General features: G+C 33.5%; 1 protein-coding gene across 2 annotated transcripts in view; it reads right to left on the reverse strand.

Moving 5' to 3' along the window:
- Positions 1-39: 39 nt before the first annotated feature.
- The window catches only part of ARHGAP5 (Rho GTPase activating protein 5), a 67,150-nt gene continuing 42,696 nt past the window's right edge, over positions 40-24,493 (reverse strand). For both annotated transcript variants that reach the window (XM_077772749.1, XM_077772748.1), the window contains exons 3-6: positions 11,244-11,321; positions 8,356-8,487; positions 7,550-7,655; positions 40-3,612 (exon numbers count right to left, since the gene is read on the reverse strand). In XM_077772749.1, the coding sequence (XP_077628875.1) occupies positions 3,285-3,612; positions 7,550-7,655; positions 8,356-8,487; positions 11,244-11,321 (644 nt within the window). In that variant the 3' untranslated portion in view covers positions 40-3,284. The remainder of the gene's footprint in view (positions 3,613-7,549; positions 7,656-8,355; positions 8,488-11,243; positions 11,322-24,493) is intronic.

Here is a 24,493-nt window from a genome sequence, read left to right on the forward strand (position 1 = left end):
TTTTACCAATGAAATGGTAAAATTAGAGGCAACTATAACTTAAAATTATACAGCTTCTTAATGTTTTATTCAGAGCATTCTTTATACAGAAGAAGCTTCACTGATATTTAATTTACTGCAGCATCCTGTGGGTGAAGCACAAAATTACATTAATTATAAACAAAGAAACAAAGCACTTTTGACTTTTTAAAATTATATATATATTTATATCCAGTTGACAAATAGCATCACAATTATTACTGTATAAAAAACTAAAAATCACCATGGAAGCTAAGGCCTAAATCCTTCTTCCAATTGTTCCCTTTTGTTTATATCTAAGAGATATTAGAAATTAAATTCCAGTACCTCAAAAAAAAAGGTCTACATTATTTACACACAGTATGGAAAATAAAAGCTGCTTTTTGGCTAAGTTAGATTGTGGTTACCTACACGCTATTTACATTGTAAATGTTAGGGGGGAAAAAGCACTACTAAACAAATACCATTTCAAATGGAAATGCATTGTGCCTGGAATTTTGTTCTAAAATTAATTGTATATCCTAGTGTCTGTAAACAGAATTTATCTTCCAATAATCTACTAAAAATTTGAAAAGGAGTACCACTATGCACCTTTATATTGCTAATCTAAACACTGTTAAGTACAATATTGTATTACAAGCACTGAAGCTTAAATGAAACAATGGCAACATGTGTGTAGATGGAATTTTATTTAAAACTGTAAAATATAATGCCTTAATGTTTACCCATAATTATGAGACTATCTAATATTTTTTCATCCTTTAAGTCTCATATATAATATGTCCCTAACAGTGAAACCTTCCAGTAACTTACCAAAAAAAAAGTTTATTATATTATTCTGTTTTTAGAATTACTTTTCTAATATTTAAAAACATATTTAAACCCTTGGCAAAAACAAACGCAATCAATTCAGTGTAACAGACTGAGCTTTAAACTGTACTTTAATTTTCAATTAACTGAAACCTACAGGTTTAATTGAACCAAATGTAGAATTTTAAATGACCCACTATGAAGCTTTCAAATCAATTATAGAATGCATAGAAAAGTGGAGATAAGTTTTGGGGAAGGTGAAAGGTAGTTTTGGGAAAATGGTAAATGCTAGTTTTAATAACAAAAATGGTACTTAATGTACATGAAAGTTAAATTAACAAAGTATAAAAGAGAATAGCTTAAATAAACTGGGATTCACATATTACAATAGCAAAGTCATGACCAAATGAACTGAAGACAAGAACAGTTCTGAAAATTCTCTTTTCAGCCTACTTCCAAAAGAAATAGTCAGGCTTTTTTCCTGTACATAGTTTTGAGCTTTGTCTATACCATATATAGTAGAAAAATAAATTCTTTAGCAACCTAGAAACAGTTTATAAAACTCTTAAAGTTTAATTTTCTTTGCCAGACATGCCAATGTTAAACTGACAGCTATAAATTAAAGCTATATAGACAATAGGTTATTAAGTAATATAGAACAAGTTAAGAATACTACATTTACCGGATTTTTCTTTTTAAAAATTACTGTACTTTCTTAATTCCTGTGTGCTTTGCAATAGGAATAATAGGGACTTTGTTTTCTTAGAAAAGATAATAACATGTAGGAGAATAACACAAATAAGATAATTTATACTATACATGTACTTCAGCAGCCTGGTTGATGTTGACATTGTGATTCTGAAGTTAAAATTAGAAGTACAATACCTAGGACATAACAGTTGGGAAAGACAGTATTTATTTTACGGAAAAATGGAGCAAATCAAACTCTTAGGAGCCTCGAATCTCAAAATCATCTATTTACTATAATACACATAAGACAACCTTAAAACTGTAGTATGAATGAGGATTACAACATGGACCAAAGAATTTCCTTTTTCCTACAGGAAAAGATAACCTAACAAGGAAAAACAAACCATTTTTTTTCCTTTCCAGAAAAAAATGGCATGATTTAATAAACAAATTTTGAATAAAGCCTAAAAAAATTTATGCCAATTCTGCAATTTTTATCCATAATTTAGTGTTCTGGTTGTATCTTTACTAATAAAATGTTTAACCCCTCAAAGCAGCATTCATGTACAGCAAATCTGGTACCAACATCAAAAGAATAAATTGTTTTAAAAAATGGTGCAAAAGCATTTTGGATTTTAGTACAACATATCACAGAAAAGAATATGAATACAAGTTTGCAACTTTATATATACACACTCCAAAGAGGCAGTCAGTACCCAAAGTATTTTTATTGCTATATTAGCAATGGATTTTTGGATATGTTTTTAAGGGCCACATAAAAATAGATTCAAGGAACAGATTAAATTGAAGTCCTAGATTAAAATGTTTGGTTTAAAGAATTTTCTACAACAAATCTCATGTTTATGTACGAAAAGTTATATAACCTTATATGAAAATGTCATGAAGTATTTTCTACACTAAATGTATTTCCCAAGAGGGAAAAAATTAAAATATCTAAAATATATTAGATTAAGATTACAAGACCATCATAGATCTTTTGAACATGCATCTGTTTACAGAATTAACAGTATACAAGATGTTTATTTAATTATGGACCATAAAGAAATGAGTTGGTGACAACTATCCTTTGCACAACATTATCAACTCACTTTAGCCACAAGTATATCCTTGGTATGCGTGTACAAGAAATACGTTCATTTACCCCTCATCAAATCATCCACAGGTTTATTTAGAAGTAAAGATGAAGGTGCAGAAATATGTTAAGTGTATTTTTCTTTCTTTCAAACAACATCCCAAGCATGGCATAAGTAGCCTGAAATTATAAAATACTTAACTGGGCTTTTAGTTATCTACACAGACTGCTAAAATGTAAATGAAGTTGCCCAAATTAGCACATCAAATAACAAAATCAGCCATAAAGCAGGCTGAAAAGCATTAAATGTTTCATATATGTGAGTTTTTAAATCATTTAATTTCTATAGAAAAATTTTATTCACAATATAATGTGACAGAAAATGCCACAGGAATGATATACTGATTGCAATAAGGTTGCATGCAACAGCAGCTTTGTATTTTATAGCTATTTTTGTTTATAAAAATTAAACCTCTCCAGTCATGCTTATCACATGTTAGATTTGTAATGTAAATGAATAAGGAATTATACCATATAGTTCAAAGAGAAAATGTCTCATCATTTTGACTGTGAATTACCTGTAAGAAAAATCAAGTATACTACTGAACCCTGAAACATGCATGCCTAGATTTGCTTTTTGTCCAAATTCAGGCTGTCTGCAATCAATTCCTACTTATATAATACCAAGAGGATCTGTCTGTAACTGTGGTTGAATCAGCTGAGGTTGCAAAGGTGGTGGCAACTGAAGCGGTACCATTGGTTCCACCAACTGTCCTGGGTTTGAAGGTGGTGGAGGAGCCACAGTGTTCACAGTTTCCACAATTTCTCCATTATAAAAGAAAAACTGACACTGCTGAATGAATGTTTCAACAACAGACTGATGGATCTTAGTAGTAGACAGAAACTCTCGATTTTCAAAATCGGGTCTCATCAAGGTTGGCCAAAAACAGATGGATAAGTTGTCTGCTGTCATAAGGTTGATTTTGTTTTGTTGACTAACCCTGAAATTATGATAGGAAAAAGCAATTAGAAATCAATCAAAATTCATGGCAATTTAAGTATCATAGACCTCAGAAGATTCAGTTTAAAATTTTATCTTAACTTCAAATTTAAACCATCTTTCTTCTTGTGCATGCTAAGATGTTCAACTACATTCTAGGAATAGGAGTCATCAAATCCATTCCTTGTGAAAATCGAAGACAGTCTTTAAAAAATGTGGTACTTGGGGGTTTTATAATTTACGTATAGAAGCCTCCTTGGTGTGTGTGAAAAAAACTTTTTACTCAGTGTAAGGACATGTGACAAATTTTAATGAGTTTCTGACAAATTATTCTAACTACATATCCAAATTTCTTGACTACTATCATATATGAAAAGACAAACCATGGCATGCCAGCTCTTTGAACCTTGGAAAAATCAAACTTCAGAAAAATTACTCTATCACAGGCTCCAACCAAGAGACTTTATGAGAGCCTCCAACCAAGAGACTTTTTAACTTTCAAAAAAAACTAATTTCTAATATTGAAAAAAAAATATTTCAATCATTAAATATACTGTACCTTGCTACAAAGTTAATTTGAAAGACAGTTCACAGAAACACTTTCCACCTTATTAAGTAAGAATTACTTAATAAGAATTTACAAACGATTGTTCAATATTAAACAGATTTACATCTAGCTCTTTAAACATGTAAGCAAGCACTTCTACCATTGTCTGTAATGAACAAGAAACCTAAGAGGCAAATCTTAAATTATAAATCAAAATTATTAAATTGGGGAAGAATCTTAGGATTTTTATCTAATGCTTTTATTCCACACATAAACAAAGAGCCCAGTAAACAAGGCAGTGGGAAAATCTTGTAATTAAACTTATAGATCAAAATATTTTATTTAAAAAAATTTTTTTTAATGTTTTATTTATTTCTGAGAGAGAAAGAGACAGCATGAGCAGGGAAGGGTCAGAGAGAGAGGGAGCCACAGAATCTGAAACAGGCTCCAGGCTCTGAGCTAGCTGTCAGCACAGAGCCCGATGTGGGACTCGAACCCATGAGCCGTGGGATCATGACCTGAAGTCGGATGCTTAACCGACTGAGCCACCCAAGTGCCCCAAAATATTTTAAATATAAGCCAAAGAAACCCCTCCTTCCAGCCACAGGAATTGCTCATCTGAGGTAAAATAAAATATGCCCTAAAAATATGTGTTCTATGGTAAAAGTTATTACTATTTGTGAAGAGACAAAATTAAAGTATTCAGAATAAAGTTAACTGAGTCCAATCAGGTGTTTCTATGCAGTAGACAAGTGTAGATTCTGAAAACAAAAAAACAAGAACACCTATAAAGTTGAAAGACATTACAGTATGGACATCAGGTCTAATTGCTCAGTCAAAAACTACAAAAGAAAGGTACCAAAAAAGAGATCAAAGTGGCTAGGAAAGGCTTTCTTGAAGAGGTAATGTTTAAGAGTGATGGGCAAATGGCAAAATGGTAGGAAGGAAAGGTAATTCAGTCAAAACATGGTTCTCAACTTCAGTGTGTATCAGAACCTCCTGGAGGGCTTGTTAAAACACAGACTGATAATTATGTCTGGGGTGGGACCTGATAATTTGCATTCCTAACAATTCTGGGGTGAAGCTGTTACTGGTTTGAGAACATTTTGAGAACTGAGGCAGTCATGTTAAGAGGTAATAATAGGCACAAATTGATACCTCTGATTAAGTGCTATTAGTTTAATACAGCTACTTGCTGTGTGCTTGGGGGAAATGCAAAGAATGTATAACTGAAGAAGTCAGAACTAGACCACTTAATGTTGAACATTTTTTTCTTTAGGATATAGGATGTTATTCAATAAATGTTTTCTATAAAACATTTTTTATAGAAAGATCATTCTTAGATCAGGATCACAGGAGGATCAAGAGGAAAACTGGCATGGAGAGAGTTTAATTACAATGAAACTAGAGTTACCTAAAGGAGAAATGATGATGGCTAAACTAAAGCAGTGGCGGAGGAACAAAAAGGAAAAATAATTAGGGGTGAAAAAACTGATTCAACACAGTAACTCACTGAATATGGAAGCTGAAAGAGACTATAACAAAAGAGTAACTCCATGGATTAATTTCTGCAATGTGTTAATCATCAATTATATATTTATTTATCGTTGATTTCCTATACTAGAATTTAATGAGTGACTGCTTTATTCACGTTCTATGTCCCTAGCACCTTTAAGAATACCTGGCACAGAGAGTTCTCATTACAGTCCAGTTGAACTTTCAAAATTTAATCCTGATGATGTTATTTCTCTGCTCTACTCTTCAGTGGTCCCCCTACCACTCAGAGTGACAGGCATGCAATGCTATTTTCATTGAGAAAGTCTCATTCCTCACCTCCTCATAAATGTCAGTTGGAAGTCAACAGTGTATTTAGTGACATACACTCATGAAGCAATTTCCTTATCTTGTCAATAAAACATTTTGAGGATTAAAGCTAGACATACTACACTTTGAGAAGTACTGTCCTATAAAATCTCACACTGTCTTCCCTTTCCAACCTTACCTCTTACTCTGCATCCTTTTCTCTACTGGAATCACAAAGTCCTCTGCCATTCCTCAACACATCATGTATGCTTCTGTTGTATGGCTGTATTACTGAAGCCAAACATGGTACTACCTAAATTAATATAGTAGACTAGTACTGTGCTTCTTTGAACATGCTTTCCCTTTGTCTTTTTCCCCTATTCTTTTAAATAAAGTAAGATTCCTACTTTAGTACTTTAATCTGGCTAAACAATAATATGTTCACAAACCATCCTTATACTTCATGTTGGGTAATATCTCTGACAGTACCATGTATACATATGTTATCATTTCAAGAACCATTTGTATGGTAATTTTCAAAAGATGATACTAATTATATGACAATACTAGTATGCTGGTATTTTCTCAGGAGGGAGACTTCAGAGAATAGTTCCAAGAAACCTTAAGATAATTTTATGCTACACTGATTACAACAATAAAACTTTAAACATTTAAGACATACAAATTGAAATGTATTTGAGTTTTAACATTGATTTATAAGCTAAAAAAATTCAATTCATTAAAGTGTCAGTAGAAAATATTGTAAGGAGCAATATTTTGAAAAACTTAGCACAAATACTAGTAATTCTATTTAGTCCCAAGAACAACTCTGAGTTGTTATATTTCTCATTTTATAGTTGGGAAAATGAAGACTTACGCAAGGTCAGTAATATGCCAAAGGTCACATAACTAATAAAAATGTTTCAAGACTGAGCCTCTCTGACTCAACAGTCTGAGCTATAAGCTGACACAATACTGCCTTTCACTTAATAAATGGTACTGAGAGAGTATCATTTTAGAAAAAAGAATAAACTTGAAGCTTAACATATTTACAGGATTAATGTCCTACATTTCAGGTTAATAGGATGGATGGTAATATGACTCTAAGTCTTTGATAAAACTTTACTGTGTGGGCTATATCCAAACAAAATAGGCAAGATCTACAAAAGCAATATAGTGTGAGAAAAATCAAGTGAAACCTCTTATTAAGACTTGGGGGTCTACTCCTAAGATGTGTCACTTATTAATTATGTGACAATGAGTATCCTTCAAACAGGTTCATGTGGTTAAGAGTCATTTTATACCTAAAATTCTAAGAGTCTAAGAAGAAAAATAGTAATATTCTTACTTATATTACACTTATACTTACTATTTACATAATCTAAGAGTCATGTACTAAGAGTCATAGTCATATACCTTTCTTTAAAGAAGTTGTGAAAAGTCTATTTTAAAAATCCAGGAAAAAGACCCAAAATTGAACTGTATGTTTAATTAGTTTGTCTCCTTTTCTCTATCTTATTAATAACCCAATTTAAAGTTGGAAGTTTAAAATTTATAGTGCAACAGCAAAAACAAAAGATAAAAATACCTGTTTAGATGTGTTATTACATATCTGAATACATCATAGTTTACAGGATGAAATTTCTTAACAATTTCTTTCAATGCATGAAGACGTTCTGTTTTATCAGGGATTTCTGTAAAATTAAAGTAGGGAGGAATCTCTTGAAACGCACACATTTAAAGATACTTGATAAAGCTTCCTGCTTTGCTTATTGTAAAAGACAATAAAGAATCTATTTGAAGCATATAAGCATAAGAAAATGTTCTAAGAAACTTGCTAAATACGTATCATCTATCATAATTGTCTTTTTGCAAGTAAAGCTAATCACAAGGTCAAAGTGACTCAGAGATGATAAAATTCAAAATGGTAATACTGAATAAGCACCTGTTTTCCTACCTTACTTTTTAAAAAATGACTTAAGACATCCAGCCAAAGTTAATTTGACTTTAAAAAACGTAAATACACATGTGTACACACCATACACAAGTTAATATTTTACTCAAATATGTTACAGATACATTCATTTGAAGAGTTCATTTAATTTTCTTACAAAATCTCTGAGTTTGAATTGAAAATACAAATTTCAAATTTCTAGTATAATGATCTTCAAATTGCTAGAAGCACTGAGTCACCTGAGAGCTGAAACTAAATATTCCTTGGGAACAATCTCCTGGATTCTGATTTTGTTTACTTACAGGAAAATAACCTTTAAGAAAGAGTCATAACTTTTATTAGCTACAAATTCTAGTGCATGGCTGATTTTAACACAGAGCAATCAATATATAAAACCCACCATTATCATCCCTCTTCAAAAAAGGAGGCTTACAACTTACTTGCTGCTTCCAATAGTTCTGGATGAAGAGAATATGGAATTAAAGGGTCTGGCAGATCTGCAAAGAAAGCTTTAAGAGCTCCAGCGACAGCATTTACTGTTACTTCCATTGATACTAGACTGATATTATGATCTACAAATCAGCGAGGTTTCTTTACAGGCTGATTCATTCCTCCCCCAGTTTTTTTTTGTTTTGTTTTGTTTATTTTTTAGAGAGAGACAAAGAGAGCACATGGGGGAGCGGCAGAGAGTTGGGGTGGGGGAGGGACCATTCCAAGCAGGCTCTGGCCCGTGGAGGCTCCATCTCATGACATGACCTGAGCCAAAATCAAGAGTCAGACGCTCAACCAACTGAGCCACCCAGGAGCCCCTCCCCTTCTGTTTTAATGTAAGTTTGTCTACATAAGGGAGAACCAAGCAGGAAGCATCTTCTATTACAGCAAATTTAAAATGCTGTTAGGCTTATTAGTATGCATAGAACATTAGCTTTCACTAATACCTACCTTTTAAAGTAGTTTATTTACATAACCTACTTTAAAAGATCATAAAGGGGGCACGTGGGTGGCTCAGTCAGGCGGGCTATCGGGATTCTCTTTCTCTCTCAAGCTCTCTGCCCTCCCCCAACTCTCAAAATAAACTTTATTTTTTTATTTTTTTATTTTTTTTTAAATATTTTTATTTATTTCTAGGAGAGAGAGCGAGAGCGTGAGCAGGGGAGGGTTAGAGGGAGAGGGAGACACAGACTCTGAAACAGGCTCCAGGCTCTGAGCTGGCAGTCAGCACAGAGCCTGACGCGGGGCTCGAACCCATGAACCGCGAGATCATGACCTAAGCGAAAGTCGGATGCTCAACCGACTAAGCCACCCAGGCGCCCCTCAAAATAAACTTTAAAAAAGGCCATAAGAAAAGAGAAAGACAAAAGATAGGGATTAAGCATATAAATTTTAGTTTACACCTTCTAGCTTATACTTGTTGAAATCAAATGGGTTTACACCTTCTAGCTTATACCTGATTTTCTATATGGAACAGCTTGATTTCCACACTTTTCAGTGAAAAACAAGAATGGAATATACTAAAGGTGTATCATAAGGTTAATCTGCTATTAAAAGAATCATTTTTTTCCTTTTATAAGTATAATGGATACTTGTGAGAGAAAATGTAAAAACACAGACTAACAAAAAAATTAGCCCCCATTACCTAGAAACAATCACTGTTTATATTTGATTTATTCTGGTATGTTTCTTTTTACCCTTTTTCTATTCAGTAAAAAGAATAGAAAAATCATACATTTTACACTGGATTTATCTAAGATGATTAAAATTTCACAAGCAAACTTTTAAAATCTTTTCTGTGTGTGCCAGGTAACATTTAATTGTAATATAACTGAAAATTTGCAAGAGTGGTATTAAGAACTCACACATCCTTAACCCATTAAAAACTCTTTGCCCTAAATGGTTTTAATGGCCACAAAATATCCCCCCAGATTTAGTAATTTACATAACATTTTATTACTGAACATTTACATTTCATTTAAAAACATTAAAGATGCTGTGATAAACACTACTATATACTAAAGCTTACTTTCTTAGCCTACATTTCCTATAACAAGAACTATCTAATGAGTATTTAATATGGTGTGTGGCACAGAAAACTCTTCATTATCTCATTATTCATCCCAGTTCCTCTTATCACTCCCATTCTAGATAAGAAAAAGTTAGGCTTTAGAAAAACTAATTTCCCTATGGCACAGTAAGTGAGTGAATGAGAAAACAAAACCATAAAGTATAATTCAAGAAGCCCTAGTATTGACTACAACCTGTCCTATCATTACTGTAAGTGAAAATGCACAAATTTAAAATGAAATCCTATATATGGAGTATACTTTCAGAGCTTTCACACCACTCAACAGCTGACATTTTACCATTTTAACACACACAAATCCACATTATTTTACAGGGGCATCTTGTATTCTACTTACAAAGCATGTGGATAGGCCCCCACCATTTAAAAGAATTTCAGACAATGTTATCATAAATGCTCTTTCAAGCATATCTTGGTAAGCTTACACAAAGACTTCTGTAACATAAATATTTGTACGTGGAATTTCTGGAGTAAACTTAACTGAATTTTAATAGATATACATGAACTGCCTCTCAAAAGGCACCCATGACCAGCAGTGTACAACATACCTGTTTGTCTACACTCTATCAGCAATTTTTTTCACTGTGATAATAAATCAAAATCAACATCAACTCTTTTTGTTTTAGGGTTTATATCTACACATCATAGAGACAGAGCATATTTTCGTATACTTTTTGGCCACTTTCTTCTGATGTGAATTGCTTAATCTAGCCTAGATATTATTCCACACTTTCCTCAAGTTTATAATAGTTTGTCTTCTGGTTTTGTTTATGTTTTATCCACTATCTCACACAGAGACAGGAGTCCATGTTATCATCCTGTTTAGGCTTTCTACATTTCCTATCAAGTATTAGGCCTTTGCTACTCCAAGATTAGAAAAATATTCACTGATTTTTCTCCATGTGCTTATAGGTTTTTTTACATTTAAAACTTTGATTTGTTTTTATTCCTAATGGTTAGTTTGTCCTAGAGCATGGAAAAAATTTTAAATTGCATCTTTAAATAAGTACTATCTTTGATTACAAAGATGTTGATTTATCATAAGTCAATTTATTGCTTTTCTAATTCTGGTAATGGATTTACAGCTTTCCTATTTCTTAACTGTGGTAAATATTCTATTATACATTTAATATCCTGCTTCAAAACTCTTTCCTCTCAAAATTCCACATCCTTAGAAAATCAATCTTCCCACCATGAAATTTCAGTAAGGAAAATAATTTAAAAATGATTTTATTCTATATACCTCACCTTGATCAAACTGCTTTTGAATATTGTCTTGATCAGTTTTGTTCCCACTAACACGGTAGAGTCCTTCAGTACATAATCCTAAAAAGAATAAAGAAATACACAAGCTTTTATACATACATACATACGTATATACAACAAAGAATACACTCAACCTTATATACATATTAGTAACTTACAAAACTGTGGTGGTAAAATACTATTAATAATTAAAATTTTTTGAGCATTTCTTTTGAAATTCTTAATGGACTACTTTTTCTCTTAAATCATTTAGGACATCCAGTTCCATGCAAAATGAAAAAATATGTTTCTTACTATTTCTTCCACTAAATACAGCTAAAATTCCTGAACACAGTATTTAAAAAGCAAACATCAAAATTCTGAATGGTGATGAGAAGACAGGGTGTCTAATGACCTTGGCACTTGAAGAACAAAATGATAGGGAGTTCTCTGGGGTTTCTTTTTACCTCATATATACTGACTGGACAACAGAGAAGTTTCAATCCAGAGATACCATAAAACATAGGCAAAAAAGAGAAAGGAAAAAAATAACAGAAAACCAGCCACAACAAGAAAAGTTTTCTCTCTCAAGTGAAAGGACTGTGAAAGGTATAGACTTAGAAAGCAAAAACAAAACATTTTAAAATTACATCTGCCTTCCTCCAGCCAAGGACCATGAAACCCACTCCTCACATGTATGAGTGGGTAACTCAATAGGGAGATTAAAATTCCACTTCTGCCCAGCAGTAAAAAATGGCAACACCTCTTTTCCTCTTCCTGTGGTGTCAACAGGGGTGAATAGAGATCAGAATCCTGGGGGAAGAGAGAAATTACCCTCCCCACCATGGTAGTGTCAGTAGAGGCCCAGGGAGACCAAGTAAGTCATCAGGGCTTCCATCCTCAACTGCTGGTGCAGTGTCAGAAGAAGTTTGCTCAAACAGAAGATCCAAAGGCTCATAGTATAATATCCAAAATGACCAGGATACAATAATAAAGCTAAAATATTCATCATACCACAAACCAAAAAAATCTCAATATGAATGAGAAAAGATAATTATAAGACACCAACACAAAGGTGCCAGTTTTGGAATTATCTGACAAAGATTTTAAGGCAGCTATCATAAAACATTTCAATGAACAATTATAAACACACTTAAAAAAAGGGAAAGTTCATGAAAAAACAAATAATAAGAACAGGAAGCTTTAGAACTAAAGAAACTGAAACAGAATGGAGATGATAGAGCAGTGAATGAATGACCTTGAAGATAAATCAATAGAAATTACAGAGTCTAAACAACATAAAGAAATTTATACAGGAAAAGGAGGGGGGGGGAATAAAAAAGAAAAGCCTCAGGGAATTATGGACAGTAACGAAAGATCTAACATTTGTGTCACTGGCCAAAATCTATACCTATTCTCTATGTTCAACAGGAAGTTTCTTAAAGCATTTCTAAAAGAGACTCAATTTCATAAGGCATTATACTCTTCTGATCACAGGTGTTAGATTAAAATTGAAGGTAAAAAGATAAAGTCACGGTTTATAACAAACTGCTACAGAAATAAGTACAGATACAAATATACATACATTTTTCTTAGGTTTCCTAGAATTTTTTTTTTTTTTTTCTGAGATAGTCCAGAAGCAGCCCCAATATTGGTTTCTAAATATCATTTTCTACCAAAACAAACCACAGCAATTTGGAGAAAAGGCAGATTCCAAGGATGAATCAGGAAAAGTATAAGCCATGCCTGGTACATCTGATGCCAGTAAGTTGAGCAAGTACTTAAAGAATTATAGGGATATATCTTAAGAGGACACAGACGCCATGAAGAAGCCTAAGCTAGGATGTTCTGAGTAACATGAATGTATTATAACTCACTGGATATAATAAGAACACATGAACCTCTATTAAATAACAAGTTACTAAATTAAAGTTCTAACTTCAGTGAAGAAGTATGACAGACACCACCAAATAATCAAAATTACTGGGCTAAACTGATACTCTGCCTCAACAGGTCTGATGTATTTAAAAAGACATTAACAACCTTGGTGGTATTTCTAACAAGAAAGCATAATTCAAATCTAATAATGAGGAAACATCAAATTCAAACTGAGAGAGAAAGAGTAGTTCATTTATATAGTGAAAAAAGTAGTGGTCAAAAGTCTGATGATAATCTCAAAAATTCTTTTGAATTAAAGGGGCTAAAAAAAAGGCTTAGTCAAGTTAAGCCTCCGATTTAGGCTCAGGTCATGATCTCAAGGTCCGTGAGTTACAGCCCCACGTTGGACTGTGTGCCGACAGCTCAGAGCCTTGGAGGGGCTTGGGATTCTGCGTCCTCTCTCTATGCCCCGCCCTGCTCGCGCTCAAGTGCATGCGCTCTCTCTCTCCCCAAAATAAATAAAAACATTTGAAATAAATAAACAAATAAAGGGGCTGAAAAAGACATGATCGCTAATTTAGGTGATCAGGCATAATACACCTAAATTAAATTATATCCTGGACTGCCCCTCTCAAAAAGAATTAAATAACTCCAAATGTCAATAATGCTAAGGTTGACAACCCCTGACATAGAGATAAGGCATTTATTATTACTTCCTAAATGAAAATTTTAAGGTACTTAATCATATACACCAAAAATCTTGCCTTCCATTTACTAATAATTAAATGATGTTTAAAAAAAAAATGAACAAAAAACATCCCCAACTCAATTATGAAGATGTGAATTATCAAAGTTTTACTTGGGCTTAAATCACCCAAAGTATCTATCATGGGCCTCTAAGCAATAAATAAAGGCATTAGAAATCTATTTCAATATTCTAAAACTAAATTTAAAGATTGTTACATTGAAAGTAACTTTAAACTAAGTCCTCTTTTTTCTTTTATTAGAAAAGTAACTAACCCTTGTGCTGTACAGAGTTATTGGTATCTGAAGCTCTAAATGGTCCAAGTTCTATCTGAGCCGCTAATAAAGAATATAAAATAAGAGTTTCAAAGCCTGTTTCTGTATACCTTCAGGACGAAATAATACTAAATTCACAAAATAGATTACATAGTGTAAGAGAAAAGTAAAGTGTGTAGATAACATAAATTAGACAAACATGGCCATGTAGAAATGGCATCAGTAAAGAGATGGAGATGGGAATTTCAGGGCTTGGTTTCCCCCAAAAAGCAACTAAGAAACTGTCAAAAAGTGTCGGCATCAATGTTTGCAGAACTATGAAATCTAGTAAAAAAAAAAAAAAAAAAATCACAATCATTAGAAGCCTTGGTGAAGATAGCAGCTTTTAATTGTCCACCTACCATACCCGTACACTTCAGATTAGCAACAACCATAACGATGACAGCCTGTGCTTTGGGCAAGGTTACAAGTGCCAAAGGAAGCAATACAGATCTTATTCTTAAGGAAGTGTGGTAATGGGTTTTGACCAGTTTCCCAGATGGAACAGCACAAGGGCTTACTCATATGTTACACTCAACTTGTGTTCCTAGGGCTAAGGTAGCTTCACTGGCTTTTTAACGGGCACAAGTATTGGCTGTAGCAATGTGGAAATGGAAGAAGCAACAGTTAGGACCAGCAAGCCTATCATGGAAGATTTTGGCAAAGTAGACAGTGGGGGATTAAGAATTTTAAAAGCTTCTACATATACTGGGGAATCAAGAAGCCTACATGCATGCCCAAAGCTGAATACATCCTCAGAAAATGCCTGACAAGATTAGAAACTTTGACCTCTGGCTAATCACAAACTCTGCTCAAGCTGGAAGTGAAGGCTCAGGCAGAGTTATATTCTGGGTAAGTGTTAAAAGAGTAAGCCAACACAATGTGCAAAGACTTGGAAAGAATTTTTTCCAGTGACTTCAAACATGTAAGCAAACTGTCAAAACACTAGCTAACCACTAAGTTAATGGAATAGAGACGTCAGTGGCCACAAATGACAAAGAATACGGACTCTAAAATAGTAGTTTAGGAAAGACCCCAAATAAGCAAACATAGCCAGTAAACAGCAAGAGAAACTCTGGTAAGGGAGGAGAATCTGATTTCCATAGACAACACAATATTCAACACCCCTTATTTTCAACAACATATTAAGAAGCATAGAAAAACACAAAACTGGTATGCTCAGAAACAATATGGTATGCTCAAGGAACAAAAAGAAATGAACACAAACTGTCCATGAGGGAACCCAGTCTCTCTACTACACAAGAACTTTATTTAAATCAACTGTTCAAAAACAACATGAAGAAGTGAAAGGAACCAGAAGGATGACAATAAAGTGAGTATCGGGGCGCCTCGGTGGCTAAGTCAGTTGAGCGTCCGACTTCGGCTCAGGTCATGATCTCGCAGTCTGTAAGTTTGAGCCCTGCATCGGGCCCTATGCTGACAGCACACAGCCTGGGGTCTGCTTTAGATTCTGTGTCTCCCTCTCCCTCTCCCTCTTCCCCTCCCCTGCTCATGCTCTGTCTCTCTGTCCCTCCCAAAAATGAATAAACACTAAAAAATTTTTAAATAAAAAAATGAATATCAATAAATACAAAGAAATTATAAGAACTAAAGAGAAATTCTGGAACTGAAAAGTAGAATAACAAAAATGAAAAATTCATTAGAGAGGTTTAAGAGTAGATTTTAGCAAACAGAAGAAATAATCAGTGAACTTAAAGAATGGTTAATTGAGATTATCCAGTCTGGGAGCAAAAAGAGAAAAGGATGAAGAAAAATGAACAGAGCCTAAGAGATTTCTGGGACACCATCAAGTTTACCAATACATGCACAAGGGCTTTCCTAGATGGAAAGTAAAATACTTAAAGAGATAATGGCTGAAGACGAAATAAGGAAAAATACGAACAAACCACAAATACATATATCCAAGAAGTCAGCAAAATGCAAGCAGGACGAACTCAAAAAGAGGTACACTAAAAAAACAAAAGACAACTGAATCATATCCTAGGAATCCACATTAAGATTAACAGCCTATTTCTCTTCAGAAATCACAGAGGCCACAAGGCAATAAGAGGATATAAAGTCCTCAAGAAACTATCAACCAAGAATTCCGTATCTGGAAAAACAAAAATGAAGAAAAAAACTGAGACATTTTCAGATAAATAGAAATTGAGAAAGTTTATCAAGAAACGCTAAAGAGAGAGTCTTTCAGGATGAAATAAAAGTGCATCAAACACTAACCTGAAGTCATACCAAAAAAATAAAGTAAAAGTAATTACAGATATTTTTATAAATCAATAATACTGCAATTTTGATTTGCAGCACCTTTTTGTTTCTCTAGGGTTTAAAAAATATATGAAACAATAATTATAAGTCTATGTTAATGAGCACACATGTCTCTTAGGATACAATAGGAACAAAATAAAAATAAATTTTATGAAAATTTACTACATCAGAAACATTTATGAAATTTACAACTTGCATCAAAAACATTATGAAGAAAGATAATCTATAAAGTGGGATAACACACTTGCAAATCATTTGTATAAGGGTCTAATACCCAGAATATACAAAGAACTCTCATAACCAAACAAGAAAAAGACAATCTAATGTAAAAAGTGGCAAAAGACATTTCTCCAAAGATATACAAATGCCCAACAAGCACATGAAAAATGCTCAATATTATTAGCCATTAGGGAAAAATCACAATGAAGTGTAACTTCATACATAGGAATGAAAAAATTATGGTTATACTAAAAAAAAAAAAAAAAAAAAAAAAGGAAAACACTGGTAAGGATGGGGAGAAATGGAAACTCTCAAGGACTGGTGGAGGGGATATAAAATGGTATGGACGATTCCTCAAAAAGTTAGACATACTCTGAGGCATACACTCTAAAAGAACTCAAAACAGGTATTCAAATACTTGTACACAAATCCATAAAAGCACTATTCAAACAGTCAGGAATAGATGAAGAAAACGTGAAATATGAGGAGTAACTACATACTTAATGGGTACAGAATTTCCTTTGGAGGGATGAAATATTCTGGAACTAATTAGGAGGGAATAGTTATGCAACTCTGTGGATACACTTACTAAACGCTACTGAATTGTATACTTTCAAATGGTTAAGTTATAGGTTACATGATTTTTACCTCAAATAAAAAAACCCTAAAAAGCTCATGTGGGGGGAAAAAAAATCAAGTATTGGTAGGATATAACCTTATTGAAGTTAGATGCTACACAATTAAAAATGTATTCTTCTTGCTTGATAGAAATGTAAAAACCACAGAGGGAAGTAGATGGGTCAAGAGTAGTATTAAGGCATATCATATTTCAAGAAAACCGCAAAATGCAATATGCATTTAGACAAAACAAAACATATTCTACATTAATCAGTTACTTTAAAATATTAAGGGCGCCTGGGCGGCTCAGTCGGTTAAGTGTTGGACTTTGGCTCAGGTCATGATCTCACGGTTCGTGGGTTCAAACCCTGCGTCGGGCTCTGTGCTGACAGCTAGCTCAGAGACTGGAGCCTGTTTCAGATTCTGTGTCTCCCTCTCTCTCTGACCCTCTCCTGCTCACACTGTCTGTCTCTTTCTCCTTCAGAAATAAATAAAGCATTAAAAAAAATTTTTTTTAATTAAATAATTTGATGATCTGGCAATGCTAAACAAACAAACTAGTTGATACAATATACTGTTATACTCATCAGATTCTCTCTTCTGAGAATTTGGAATTGGAGACTTAAAGACATCTGGTTAGGCTCAGGATGTAATTAAAATTAAAACATAAAAAATATAGGATGTGTGATAGACAAGGTAAGGCAAAGAGAGAGAAAAGGACACAGAAAAACAGATGATACTATTACCTGGATTCTAGTCCACTGAGATAGATACTCTTGGCTTCCAGAGATAACTGTGCTTTCAACTAAGTGTATTTTTTTGGATTTTGTTTTCTTGCAACCAAAATAACTTAGATTTTAAAAGCAATTCTTAGGCAATGGAATTCAGTTGTTTTGTCTTCTAAGGGCTCAAAATTTTTAAGTAGAAGAGACATCTGGGGGTAGGGACTGGAAGCAGTAACAGTATAAATGTGATTTTTTTTTAAAAGATCTTAATATGGTAGTGACACTAGAAAACAGATGGAAGAAAAATACTAAGGGCAATGTTTAGCAATTAATGGCACATGGGCAGAAAGGGTGAAAGAGGAGTCAGATTAATGAAATTACCTTTGCCCATGTAACTGGGAAAAACAAAATGCCACTATCAGAAAAAAGGAAATAAAGAGAAGGAAGTGGCTTGTGGGAAAAATAACTGAATTTTAATAAATCCCAAGATACTATATCCAAATAGAAATGTTTAGTAGGCAGTCAGGAATACAGGAAAATACTGGGTGTGAGAAAAAGATCTGGGAGTTATTCTCTTGACATGATGTCCCAAGCCTAAAACAAAATGTCTAACAACATGCATAAGTGAGGTGAACACTAAGTGAGACAGCTAGGTCTTCCTCAATTAAAGGTGTACTTCATAAATGCAGAAAAAATATGAACATGTGGAGACCTACCAAGATGTGTTTTGATTTGAAACAGAATTTAATATGCTTTAATACAATGCCTTATTATGCGCCATGTATTAGAATATGCATGTAAGTAAGACATAAAATATACTGGTTCTGGATATGACACAGTATATAATTCAACATGCCAGGTCTTAATCACTGAAGTAAATATGTCCATTAATCTCAAGCTGATTTTTCACATGCTAAAAAACTTATAAATCCAGACAAAAGTTACTATAAAAAAAATAAAATTGTAGACCAGTATCTCTCATGAAAATAGATGCAAAAATCCTCAACAGAGTATTAGCAAACTCAATAAAAAAATGCATAAGAAGGGGTGCCTGGGTGGCTCAGTTGGTTGAGCATCTGACTTCAGCTCGGGTCATGATCTCATGGTTCATGGGTTCGAGCCCCGCGTGGGGTTCTGTGCTGACAGCTAGCTCAGAGCCTGAAGCCTGCTTCAGATTCTGTGTCTCCCTCTCTCTTTGACCCTCCCCTGCTCACGCTGTCTCTCTCTCTCAAAAATAAATAAAAACATTAAAAAACATTTTTTAAATGTATAAGAAGAATTATACACTATGACCAAGTGGAATTTATCCAACATATGCAAGTCTGGCTCAATATTCAAAAATTAATTTAATAAATCCCAAGATTAATCTATTAAATCAATAGACTAAAATAAGAAAATCAGTCATACCAATATACAGAAAAAGCATTTGATAAAAATCCAACACTCATTTATGATAAAAACTCTCAGTAAACCAGGAATAGACAACTTCCGTAATATGACAAAGACTATAAAAAAAACTAGGCTAACATCATACTTAACAGTGAGAAACTGGAAACTTTCCCATTATAGTCAGGTATAAGGCAAGGATGTCTACTCTCACCACACCTTTCAATATTATCCTAGAAATCCTTGCCAAAGCAAAAAATCAAAAACAAAAACACAAACAAAAAAATCAGAAGCATAAAGACTATCATTTTTCACAAATGACATGATCATCTATATAGAAAACCAATAGGCAAAAAATCTGGAATCAATAAGGGATTATACCAAGATTGCAGGATACAAGGTTAATATACAAAAGTCAATTGCTTTCCTTAGACACCAATGAACAAGTGGAGTTTGAAATTAAAAACATAGTACCATTTACATTAGTGCTCCCCAAAATTAAAAAATAAATTCAACAAACATGTGTAAGATCTATATGGGAAAACCACAACTGATGAATTAAACTCAAAGAACTAAGTGGAGAGATGCCTATGTTCATAGACAGGAATATACAACATTGTCAACATGTCAATTCTTCCCACCTTGACCTACAGATTCAATGCAATCCCAAATTCCCACTGTATTTTATAAATATCAACAAATTGATTCTAAATTTTTATAAAGATTAAGTCAAAACTTAAAGCATACACAATATTCAAAGAGAAGAACAAAGTGGGAAGACTGACACTACCTGACTTTAAGATTTACTATAAAGCTACAGTAAACAAGACAATGTGGTACTGAGGAAAGCATACGCAAAAAGATTAAGGGAACAAAACTCAGAGCCTCGAAACAGAAATCTATTAAAGTCAACTGATCTTTAACCAAGGAGCAAAGGCAATAAATACAACAGAGCAAAGATAGTCTCTTCAACTAATGGTGCTAGAAAAGCTATACATCTATGTTTAAAATGGGGGGTGGGGTGGGGGGACATCTAGTCATATACCTTACACCCTTGACAAAAACGAACTCAAAATGGATTATAAATGTAAAAAATTAAATGACTTAAATGTAAAACACAGAACTATAAAATGTCTAGAGGATAGTAGCAGAAAACCTAGATGACCTTGGGTATGGTGATGCCTTTTTAAATATAATCCTTGAGGAAAATACTGATAAACTGGACTTCAATTTCTGTTCTGTGAAAAGCAGTAGATTCTGTGTATTAGAAGACAAGCCACAAACTGGGAAAAAATATTTACAAAAGACACATTTGATACAGGAGTGTTATCCTAAATATACAGAGAACTCTCCAAACTTAGTAATAACAACACCATTACAAAACAAACCAGAGACCTTAACAGGCACCATTAAGAAAGATGAAGATAAGTTCCACATAATACGTTACTAGAAAACTCCAAATTAAATAAAACAAGATACCATTATATACTTATTAGAATAACACCAATGACAGCCCTAATTGCTGGCAAGGATGTGGAACAAAAGGAAGTCCTATTCATTGCTGGTGAGAATGCAAAATGGCAGGCACTTTGGAAGAGTCTGGCAGTTTCTTATAAATCTAAACACAACATACCATCTAGCAATGACATTCCTTGTTATTTACCCAAAGGAGTTAAAAACTTAGGTCTATACAAAAATTGCAGACCATGTTCATAGCTTTTTTATTCATAATTGCTGGACGTTGGAAGCAATTCACATGTCCTTCAGTAGGTATATAGATAAACAAACTAGCACATCCAGACATGGAACATTATTAAGTACCAAAAGAAATGTTATCAAGCCATGAAAAGACATGAAGAATCTTAAAATGCATATTATTAAGTGAAAGAGGCTGATCTGGAAAGCCTACATACTGTATGATTCCAACTATATGATACCGTGTAAAGGCAAAATGATGGAGGGAAATAAAAAGATCAGATGTTGCCTAGGTATAGTTAGGGATAATGGAAGAGAGATGAAGAGGCAGACACAGAGAATTTTTAAAGCAGTGATAAAGCGATGGATATATTTCATTACACATTTCAAACCCATAGGATATACAAAACTACGAGTGAACTCTTAATGTACACTATGGACTTTAGGTGATTTTGATGTGTTAATGTAGGTTTGTCTTTGGTTAAAAAAATGTGCTGTTCTGGTGAGTAAAGCTGGCAATGTGGGTTGGGGATAGGGTTCATAAGTGGGATCAGGGAATATATGGGAAATCTCTGTTGTAAACCTAAAACTGCTCTTAGAAAAGATCTATGCATCAAGCTTATAAGGAAGAAGTAACATCAATGGAGTAAGAATCTTGAGCAATGGTTAAGTAACCTTTTAGGCACAGGCTACTATAGGAATAATAAGGCTAAAGGCAGTATTTCTTCTTTTTTATTTGCAGTATTTTCTTAATCAAAAACAGGATTTTAAATTCCATTGAGGGTAGTGGGATATGTATATTATTATAACTTCAATTTACTGAATTAAAACATCACTATATTTCCCAGCCATTAAATTGTTTAATATTTGAGGAAAAAACAATAGCTTTCCAATCTTTCATTGTGGTACCTTCCGTATTATAATGACTAAAGGTTCACAGGTGCCTGGCTGGCTCAGTAGGTAAAGCATATGACTCGTGATCTCATGGCCACGAGTTTGAAGCCTACGTTGGACATAGAGACTATTCAAATTAAAGAAAAAAACTTTAAGTTTATGCATCATTTTATTCCATGTTCAACATAACTGATGTGAGGCCTTAAGGTTAAAGGAAATAAGCTTTGAAGAGTGAAATGACTTTCTCAAGGTGACACATTTAACAAGTTAGGGTAATTAGTTTGTCACATTCAATGTATGTCTCCCCATTTATTTTATGTTACATACTTTCTACCATTTGGAGTTGGGCACAGAAAATTTGTGTCTTAACATTATTCTGGAAAAAAAAAACAACCCAGAAATACAAGTATATAAACATGTATATACAAAAGGATAACTGCCAATATTGAATGTTTGGAGACTTAAGTTCAGAAATACAGGATAAATGAATAAACTATGATTATCAAGATGGTAGAATATGACAGGTCATAAAACATAATTTCAAAGACAACTATATTATTGCATGGAATGATGTTGCTCATATACTAAAAACACTTCAGGGGCACCTGGGTGGCTAAGTCAGTTAAGTGTTCAACTTCCAGCTCAAGTCATGATCTCACAGTTCGTGGGTACAAGCCCCACCTCAGGCTCTGAGCTGACAGCTTGAAGTCTGGAGCCTGCTTCACATTCTGTGTCTCCTTCTTTCGCTGCCCCTCCCCCACTCATGCACGCACGTGCGCTTTCTCTCTCTCAAAATTAAACATTTAAAAAATATTACAAAACCATGTTTAATTATCCTCTTTTGAAAAAGCTATGTATTGTTTAAATATGTACTATACATGGTAAAACTATCTAGAAAAAGAAAAACTTATAATCATAAAATCACAAGTGATTTTTCAGTCTATTTCTTATGACTTATCTGTACTATTTTTCTTGCTATAATGAAAGACATAGTTCCTTTCATTAACAACAAGAGAAAAACAACTCTGATTATCAAGTCACCTGTAAGCAGTAATTTTAAGTGGAGCTAGAATCCAACTGTGTGACCTCATATGCATTAATTAATTTCTGAGACTGTTTCCACCTCTATAAAACAGATACAGTAACTGTACACACAACTCATAGAGGTATGAAAATTAAACAAACAAGTTATTTTCATCATATAATTACAATGCAAAAATCATGTTCTTAGGATATTATAACTAGTGGGGGGTTCAGCATAATCCAAATTATTTAGTTGATATACATTTAAATTGTGAAATCTCACAGCATCATGATTGCTTCCATTTTCTTAACTTTTGCACTTATCATGCATTCTTTGTATGGAAAAACAACAAATTCTAATTGTAGTTTAGAAAATAAAGACTGAAATATTATTCATGTATAATGTTGCAAGGACAAATACTCAGTTATTATGAAAAAACTGTTTAAACATTAAGTAAGGGCTTAATTATATGTGTTACAGCCATGGGTTTTAGGGGGTAGGCGTCCCTACTCTCATGAAGATTACAACAACAACAATAAAGCATTACTTAAGACCCAATGACTAGCTACTTCAAGAAGACAATGTTACAGCTAACAGGTAAAAATATATTTCAGAGCTACAAACCATAAAAAGTAATATTAATATACCAGAAAACCTCAACGATAACTGTCAATATTGAATGTTTGGAGACTCAAGGAGTTTCTTCTAGATACAACATACTAAAACTAAAATTCTTTAAGGGACTAAGTTATAATTCCTCCTTACTAGATCCAAAATAAACAGGTCACGCTTGAATCATTAAATTCAGATGTCAATGATACCCACTATCATTTCTTTGACACTGTTCAGGTTATTAAAAGCCTAAACTTTCATGTTTTAAAAAGTTTTATTTATTTTTGAGAGCATGCATGCACAAATGGGGAAATGGCAGAGAGAGAGAATCCCAAGCAGGCTCTATGCTGTCAGTGTGGAGCCCAACACAGGACTCCATCTCCATTTCCTCAACAGTGAGATCATGCTGTAAACCAAAATTAAGAGACCCTTAACTGAATGAGCCATCCAGGTGCTGTGAAAGCCTAGAATTTCAAAAGCAACATAAAAAGTCCTTTAGGAATTGACATCATGAGTCTCCAGTGTGATGTGTTAAGAAGGATACGTCACCCCTACATAGCCAAAAAGAGTTTTAAATTAAATCTGACCAGGCATTAAACAAAATTTAGACTGAGGGTTGATGGGGGTGGGGGCAAGGGGAAAATGAGTGATGAGCATGGAGGAGAGCATTTGTTGGGATGAGCACTGAGTGTTATATGGAAACCAATTTGACAATAATGTATAAAATATTTTTCAGGAACAATCTGTAAAAAATAGAATTAGTATCTTCAAAAAAATGTGTCATGAAAACACGAACAAAGCTAGGGAACTTTCTGACTTGATACGAAATGAAAGAACAAAAAAGCTCTTAGAAGGAAATA

Source organism: Crocuta crocuta, unplaced genomic scaffold (assembly GCF_008692635.1).
Source record: "Crocuta crocuta isolate KB4526 unplaced genomic scaffold, BGI_CrCroc_1.0 scaffold116, whole genome shotgun sequence".
Taxonomy (NCBI): Eukaryota; Metazoa; Chordata; class Mammalia; order Carnivora; family Hyaenidae; genus Crocuta; species Crocuta crocuta.